Genomic DNA, 8,893 nt, shown 5'->3' on the forward strand with positions numbered 1-8,893 from the left:
CGATCACAGGGGCAACATCGGTCTCGGGGTCTACCGGAGGGAAGAGAGGGAAGAAACAGTAAATATAGAGCAAACAATGCATCACAAGGCATAACATGGTAACACGCAACGCTAGGAGTGTTCTAACGTAGTGCTGCATGATACAGGTGAAGGGGAATTCAACCGGGAAGGTATTCCTGGTTCCGGACTTGTATCAGACAGATGACCGAAGGGGAAAGTTCCATATTCAGATAGTTAGAGGCATCTGACAGGAAAACGGATCGCGTATTCGGATTCGTTTCATTTTTCTAAGCAACTTTCATGTAGAAAACATTTTCATCCGAGCTACGGTTTAAATTCTATGAATTTTTAAAGCTTAAAGTAGTTTCTGGAATTATTTAAATTAATAAAAAGGCTAGCCAACTCTCCTTGAGAAGGCTCCCTCGATTGGGCCTTCGTCGGCCATCGGATCTGGCTTTCTAGCATGTCTGAATAGTCAGATCTGTACCTCGCGGTCAAACCCAATTTTCATCTCGCAGTTGTTTTAGTTGTCCAATTACGAGTGGGCTCACGCCGGGCGCTCGTTGGCTGGGTTGGCTATTTCCCGGTGCACCAGGTTTTGCCCAATGAGCTCAGCACGCTCCGCACTCAATCGCCTGCTTCTCGCCCCACGCCCACCCGACCCGCCAAACGAACCCTAACGCCCTTTCTCATCCCCCTCCATCCCCACAAGCCACCACACTCCTCCCTCTCTCCCTCATCCTCTCCTCACCTGCAGCCGCCGGCGTTGTCTCTCCACTCGCCTCCTCCTCTCCTCTACCACGTCGTCGTTGATCCACCGCCGACCTTCTCCTCTGCTTACCTCCTCCTGTCCTCTTCCATGTCACCGTCGATCCAGATCGGATGTATCGTCGTGGGGGAGCAGCGCCGGCAGGGTCTTCGCGGTGCGGGTGGGGGGTAGGATGCAACGACAAGGGGAGGGAGGAGGCCGGTGAGGAAGGCAAGCAACAGCGGGTGGGGGTAAGGGGCAGGGTGAGGCCTCGCGCACCTGCCGGCGGCCGGCGGGTCGACTTGTCGCGCCACCGCGTCGTAGTCTCCTCTGCGCCATGAGGTGCCACCTCTGCCTCCACCCCCCGCCGGGCAAGGAGCTCGAGGTGAACATGCAGTGTGGGAAGGCGAGAGGAAGTAGGAGCTCATGTCTCCTCCAATGGATGTCTCGTGCATCTGGAGTACAAGGAGAACAACACGTGCCTGTTGGAGGTGGCTCGAGCGATGCAGGCCAGCGGTGAACTAGGTGCTCCACTCTTTCGCTCCCTCACTTCCTCCTCACTCATATTTTACTTTGCTAATATTTGTATTTTTAAACTTGAGGTGTGCAGATCTGACATAGAAGACCACGTTCCTCAGGGATCCCAGAATATATTAGACAATATGGTAGTCCAATGCTTTTTTGAAGTATATATTGGCACTATGCTGAAAAGGGACATGATAGGTGAAGTTTTATTATCTATCCTGGTAGAATAATCCAAAGAAGATATGTTTTACTCACCAATTTATATGCCTGACTGTGCTGCTATTGTTACTATTTTCCTAATGGATGCTCCTAAAATTGTTTCGGTGCTCTTCTACCAAGATTGACCAAATTAGTGTTCTGCTAAAGTAAAAGTCATAAGACTGAAATAACATGGGTCAGCCTTTGTATGTCTGCCAGTGCTACAAATTATTTGAATGAAAGATCTAAAAATACACAGCACATCGTATGTCCATAGTTGTGATGATGATAGGTGAAGAGTCTTGGCCTGTTCATTACATTAATTTGAAAGCTTGTGTTCTTTTGAGCTTACATTATGTAGCATCTCTACTGTAGGTTTGTAAGTAGCTTTCTCCTTTATCTGATGGAAATCATAATTGTTTTACAGGAAGTGAAGACTGCCAGTCATCGCGCCATATTCCCGTGAGCTCCATTCATATTACTATATGCTTAAAACGCCGTGCTCTCCTTCTCTACATCATGTGGTAGTAGTATTTACTTGCCATTCATGCATCTTGTTCCATCATGTCAGTCATATCTTACATATCGCGCTTAACTGATTTGCTCAGTTCCTCTGCTATGATTTTCTCTCGTGTTTTTCGAACATTTTTGGTTACTATAGATTATCATGCCATCTTGCTGCAATGCATTCAAACCTGCAAATAGCTTTGTAAATAGAATTATGTGCCCAGGCATTTGATTGTGCTTACATGTTTCCAAATGGGGCCTCTCTTCGTACATAATTGAACATGGGATTGAACCCATGGTCACATCATATTGTGAGACATGTCTGAAACGTCTAAGCTGGGAAATCAGGTCGATTTATCTGACTACTGAAAATGAGCATCCGAATATCTACAGAACTTATCCACTTCCAGCCGAATATCAATTATAAAAAATCCACCGTGTACCATGATCAATTAAATAGTCTTGCTTAAGTTTATGCTACCTCCGTATGCTAAATGAATGTTCACTTGTGTTCAAATTTCAAGGAAGTGTGCTTCACGCTTCTGTTTCTGCAATATGATTTAGAGTATATGATTTCATTTTCCTACTTTCCTAGTTATAAGTTTATTGGCATCAAAGTAGAGCTTCAGGTTTATGGTTCACTATATCATTGCAAAGTAGTTTATGGCTCAGTATATCACTGCAGGTTCCTTACACCATCAAATTTCAATGTTTTTGTATTTTTGTTGATTGAAGCATGTTCTTCGACTATAAAATAGCAGAGATTTCTTTTATTATCAATTCTAATATCTTTTTGATACATTGCAGGTTTGCTATCAAACTCTCAAAAAGGAAAAACAACTTTACTCTGTTTTTTTGGAGAACCTTCCTGTAGAGTACCTCGACACAGACAAATATGCGATCAAGGATATATTCGATGGATTTTCACTCAAAACTTGGAGGATATTTTTTGTAGGTCCGTTGCTTGCTTTATTGTTTTCTTACTTTCCATTCTTCAAGACAATATCTTCCTAGCATTGCTCTATAAATTTAAATCCATCTTTTTGTTCTTTGGATTATCATGGCGTACTCGTCCTGTCTAATCCAAGAAAGGGCCTTCATGTTTGCAGATAGTTTGGTGCTCTCATGGTTATTTTGTAGTGATTTTCCTTCCGTTCATTACTTGGTAACCATCTACTGCAGCTCAACTATTGTCCAGTTGCTGACCTTATGGTGAGTGATTGATGGTGCATGTTTTCCTATTAGTTTCTTTCTATGCCAATGTCTGAATTTTACCTTGCCGTTTTGCATTTCTCCAGGCCTTTCATTCTCACTGTGATTCCCCGAGATGCGCTATTAGTAGGCATCCACTTCCTAATAAAAATCTGGCAGTCAACTTGAACGAGTCATTTATCTAGCTACAGCAACCTTCATTGCTTTTGCAGTCAACTTGAACGTCTATACCTGCTAAATATTTACACGTTAGTATATAGCCAGAAAGTCAGATGATCATTCCATGTTGGTTAGCCGTGATAAATCTAATTTCTAGAGTAGCAGATGATTCGTGTCAGGTTTCTTTTAGAGATTGAAATATGTCTTGACTCTAAAATAAGTAGTACAACATCCAGTTCTGCATAGTTGAAAGCATACTATCTAAAACTGGACGGCCTTCTAAAGCTCTGAAACTACTATTTGTTGTGTAATCTGTATCCCCTTTTCATACTCTATATATGCTTTCTACTTAGTAGAAAAAAATGCGTGAGAACGATGGCCCAGAGGATGCGAATTGCACTCAAATATATGCAGGTTTCTTGCCAAACTAACTGCCACTATTTTATTTCAGGTGCTTCTTCTGTAACTTTTTAGCTGGCTCTTCTCATTTCCTGGCGAACTTTTTAGTCTGTACAGTCGAATCGTTGGAAGTTGTTTTCTACTATCTATAGAGGTTTTATCCAAACTATTAGTTGCCTGACTTGCTTTTTCGAAATGCACCGTCCTGATAGACCAAGTGGACCCACACATTTCCATGGGATTTTAGAAAAATATATATGAATTTGCATACATTTTCTAAATTTCTATCTTTTCTTATCCATGCTTCCCCATAGATATATAGCAGGCTCAACAAAAACGAATGTCCAATTGTGTCCAAATTTCAAGGAAGTGTGCTTCACGCTTCTCTTTCTACAATATGTTTCAGAGTATATGATTTAATTTTCCTACTTTCCCAGTTACAATACTGTGTACTTCAGTCTTAGCTTTGCTTTGGGAAAAATAGGTATGCAGGTTATCGAAAGCTCCATTTTTCTCCATTATATAGATCATATAGCTTTGTGATCGAAGGTAGGTTGTCACATATGGGATGTTGCTTGTGAAAGTTATATACAGCCATGAGTTCCTGGCAAAATAATCGCAGCTCATGTTACTAGGATCAGGGAACCTCGACCATTTTTCTGAAACATGTCGCAGCTCATGTTCCTACTTTCCCAGCTACACTACTATGTACTTCATTCTTACCTTCGCTTTTGGAAGTTACATTGCTTTCTTTTCCCTCATAAACTTGCTAACGATATTGGCGAAGTAATCCCGACTTCAGATTTCCCATTGAATAAATAACTAATTTAGTTTGTTCAAAAATTGTAGGTCAAGATCCATGAATAGGAGCAAGGCATCACACCAGCTCTGAGAAGAAAAAGATATGAAGAAAAAGATAGAACAGTGTTCTGCTTCGAAGCAAAAACATTTTGCGTGTAATAATCTCTACTCCTAATGGAGCAGTTGGTAGTCTCGCTTTCAGGTTTTTCTTCGTCCCACCATTTTCGTCCGGTTTTTTTTCGTAGGTTAACCGTCGTAGATTTTTTTCGATGATGGTTTCTTATTCACCGGTTTATTTACCCTTCAGCTCTTTCCTTGCAAATCAGGACTTTCCAAACGTGCATGCAATCACGGATCTAAATTTACTAACTTATCCAAATCAACCGATACCTTTTATTATTGCAAATTTCTTTAGGAAACAAATAATAGATTTTAAGGAAACAAATAAAAGATTTTAAAGACACATCATACTTTACTAATAATCACTAAAAATCAAATCTAAATTAATTAACCTTACCTTAAATTACTCAATCACTTTAATTAGAAAATATTTTCTTTCCTAACTGCACCTCGCTTAGTGTGCACATAACAATCTGAAGTAATTAGAGTCACATGATTGAATCCATTTATTTAGAGCGACATGATTGCGTTCCGGGATGGAGACCATGATTTCGTCGAGGTCGTTGCTGCCTCCTACACTCAGGGTGTGTCGCCGAGATTGAGGCGAGCATGAGGAGCTGTGGCCACCGTCATGGTCACCTCATCGCAGGGGATGGAGCACGCCGTCGGCCTACAGCTTGTGGAGATCAGCACTTTCCAAACATGCACGCAATCACGAATTTAAATTTACTAACTTATCCAAATCAACCGATATCTTCCATTATTGCAAATTTCTGTAGGAAACAAATAATATATTTTAAGGAAACAAATAAAAGATTTTAAAGACGCATCGTACTTTACTAACAATCACTAAAAATCAAATCTAAATTAATTAACCTTATCTTAAATCACTCAATCACTTTAATTAGAGAACATTTTCTTTCCTAACTGCACCCCGCTTAGTGTGGACATAACAATCTGAAGTAATTAGAGTCACATGATTGAATCCATTTATTTAGAGCAACATGATTGCGTTCCGGGATGGAGGCCATGATTTCGTCGAGGTCGTTGCTGCCTCCTACACTCAGGGTGTGTCGCCAAGATCGAGGCGAGCATGAGGAGCTGTGGCCACCGCCATGGTCACCCCATCGCAGGGGATGGAGCACGCCGTCGGCCTACAGCTTGTGGAGATCACTGTTGCTCTTCAGGTCGCGTGGTGACCGGATCTTGCCGATGTGTCCCTCCCCGACGACCTCCTCTTCGCCCGGTTGGCCGGCATGGATCTCGCCACTACTGCCCTCAACTTCTCTGCCTCGAGCTCGACGGTCAGCCACCATGGATCCCCCAGCTGGAGGGTCACGTGAACCAGCCGTCCTCCCATGCTGCAGCGGCGAGAAGGTGACATGGCTCTCCGTACACGAAGAGTGGAGTGTGGAGTTCGGTCAAGTACTTATATACTTGGCCTCTACTGCTGATCCATGTACATGGAGAAGAACAGACAACCGCTCATTCATGCTTCGTTCCACTCCTTTGCGCTACATTACTGGAGGTGACATTTTCCTATCTCTCTATGTTGTAACAAGCCTGTTGCCTGCATAGTTAATGGATTTTTTATTTAAATTTATCGCTGCTTAGTGCTTTGTTGCAATTGTTCACGCAAGATTCTTATATATAATCTGAGCGTATGTAGGCATACTTAGCTTTGCTATTCCATTTTTTTGGCGCATAGAAATAAGAGTATTGTCCAGGTTAGGTATTCAATTGAGTATGGTATTTGGATTGCTATCAGAATGTCTTTTCTATGCATGTGATTTCTCACATCTGGTTATAATATTTGTGAAGACATGTGTTGCACGTGCACTTGGAAGCGGGCCCGTGGCCCGCGCTGGACGGCGCCGACGCCGACCCGAGCCACCTCGTCCGCGTATTCTTGGAGCTGTGGCTGGTCTATTTACATGAAATTAATTCCCTCAGTTCTGGTGGCAAATATAATACACATAATCCATATTGTTATGCACTAGCGTGTATGTGTGAAATAGATGGATTATGGTCCCGTACCCAATAAGATGGATATGTGTGTGTGTTAGAGAGAGAGGGAGAGGGGGATAGAGAGTGAGGAAGACGGAGGGAGAGTGTGTGTCTATGTGTGTGTGAGGATTTGATGGTAAAAAAGGTCGCCAATGTCGTAATATTGAACTCTTAAAGTTAATGTGGCCCCGTTGCAACGCACGGGCGTTTTTCTAGTGAACTGTAATTTACCACAATCTCTCTAAAACAGGCTTACCTATTACCAGTCCGTTGCTTGCTTTTGTATTAGGATACATTCACGTTGTTTAGTTATGGTTTGTATGAATGAAATTACCTTTTTAATCAAGCTTCAAAATTCTTATGTGCAGTGAAATTGTATCTAGCACTTTGTAAAGAACAAATGAAACACATTTCAAATAACTCTTTAGTCTAAATTGACACCTTGTGCCATTAGACATCATAATCATAAATGGTTGCTAAAGAGTTTGAATTGGTAAAGTAGTTACATCTGTTGTTTCAAGTCTGGACTGTTCCTCTATGGTAAAACATAATTTAATTTTCAAAACACTTTGTGTTTGAAATGGACATTGTGGTGGTTGGTGTAATGGGCCATATGTGTAACCATGCATTCAGAGAAATCCGAAATAATAGGACAAGAGAAATCTCACCAGTTAAGTATGCTTCTCTCGCGCAAATGAGGAACTGAGGAAGAAACGGGGATAAATAGGCACGATGGATGCAGGCGCGACTCCGAACGGGCCACACAAAGAATTGTTCCTGGACCTTTCAAATACCTATGCTTTCATATACAAACATGTTTTTTTTCAAACTCAGATTTCTCATGGTGATAACCATATTTTTAACTAAAAATGCTTCCTTCGTTGGTCTATGCATGTTATACATTTTTTTAACTCAGATTTCTCAGTATGATAAACATATTTTCAATATAGCATGACTTTAACACATGGTCTTTATATTACCCATATCGAATATGTCCTTGCAAAATGAAACTATTTTCAACGACAACATGACTTTAGTGGGTCTCTGCGCCATTTGGCGCAACAGATCAACTAGTTTATATTAACAGAAAAGGAAAAATGACATCAACATGACGTGTTGATGACGTCAGCAGTCAACAGACTCGCTGACCAGGTCAAACCTGACCTGTGGGTCCAATGGGACCCACATGTCAGCCTATGTTAGTCTAACAATGCATTAAACTAACAAATCTAGGTTAATTAGCTACTGGACCCCACCTGTCAGTGACTCATTGGTTAACTAATTATTTTTAGTTATAAAAACATTTCAATTAACTTAATTGTGCGGTGGGGCCGCTTGTCAATGACACTGGGCTGCCTAGTCAGCAGTTGACTGGGTCAACCCAGTCAACTGGGGCCCGTGGGGCCCACTGGCAGGGAGCCAGGGGTGGGGCCCGACCAGCCACGTCGGTGGAGGCAGGCGCCTCGCCGCCGGCGACGCTAGGACGCGGCGGAGCCGCTCGAGCCTCATCGGAAAACGTCTACATGTAGCCGTTTCACGCACGTGAGGGTGCGTTCGAACGGGCGAACAACGCCGCATCGAATGGTGGCAGAGGCACGGCCGGACTTGGCCGGAAACGGCGCCGGCGACGAGGTTTGCGGCGGAGCGGCTACGGTCGATGGCGGAAAAGATGCTACAGCGTGCTACGGAGCAAAAGGAAAGGATGGGGAGGACCTGCACGGAGCAGCGAGTCCAGCGGGCGCGACCCCGTGACCAAAAGGTCACCGGAAGCATGCCGGCGACGAGCGGAGGTGGCGACGTGTTCAGGCGCAAGCAGAGCAACGGCTACGAGAGCTTAAGAGGCCAGGGGAGTGTGGCGAGAGGATGAGGGGCTCACCGCGCGATGCAAGAAAGGACCGTGGGAGGTTTAGGAGCTGTTGTGCAGTGGATCGACGTCGGCGCGCTCCGGTGATCCAAAGTGTAAGACGAGGCCGGGGCAGCGTTCGGGGGCACCCGACATCCTGTGGCTCGTCGGGGAGGCGTAGTCGAGGGAGGCGGAGCGGTTGGACACGATGGCACGTCGAGGAGGGGCCGGTGGCTACGCGGGCGAGCAAACGGAGGAGACGGCAGTGGCGGCCTTGGCGGAGAGGGGAAGCAGCAGCGCATGGGGGAAGGGGGGTCTTAGTGGGGAGGCGGAGAGGGAGCGCAATGGGGAGTGGGCGAGTGGGGAGGGAGCCC

At 44.0% G+C, this 8,893-nt stretch overlaps 1 protein-coding gene across 11 annotated transcripts; it reads left to right on the forward strand.

Moving 5' to 3' along the window:
* Nucleotides 1-603: 603 nt before the first annotated feature.
* Nucleotides 604-4,765, forward strand: LOC119275812. Of its 11 annotated transcripts, XR_005135894.1 has the most exons (7): nucleotides 605-1,273; nucleotides 1,359-1,471; nucleotides 1,899-1,995; nucleotides 2,786-2,933; nucleotides 3,088-3,190; nucleotides 3,801-3,902; nucleotides 4,598-4,765. XR_005135894.1 is itself a non-coding variant. In XM_037556737.1 (6 exons), exons 2-6 carry the CDS (start codon nucleotides 1,411-1,413, stop codon nucleotides 3,898-3,900), a joined length of 447 nt encoding a protein of 148 aa, XP_037412634.1. In that variant the 5' UTR covers nucleotides 605-1,273; nucleotides 1,359-1,410; the 3' UTR covers nucleotides 3,901-4,765. The 11 variants fall into 11 exon arrangements, 3 of the variants coding, with proteins under 3 accessions (XP_037412638.1, XP_037412634.1, XP_037412646.1); XR_005135890.1 differs by having other exon boundaries at nucleotides 3,088-3,902; XR_005135896.1 differs by lacking the exon at nucleotides 3,801-3,902 and having other exon boundaries at nucleotides 2,786-2,929.
* Nucleotides 4,766-8,893: the final 4,128 nt, after the last annotated feature.

Source organism: Triticum dicoccoides, chromosome 1A (assembly GCF_002162155.2).
Source record: "Triticum dicoccoides isolate Atlit2015 ecotype Zavitan chromosome 1A, WEW_v2.0, whole genome shotgun sequence".
Lineage (NCBI taxonomy): Eukaryota > Viridiplantae > Streptophyta > Magnoliopsida > Poales > Poaceae > Triticum > Triticum dicoccoides.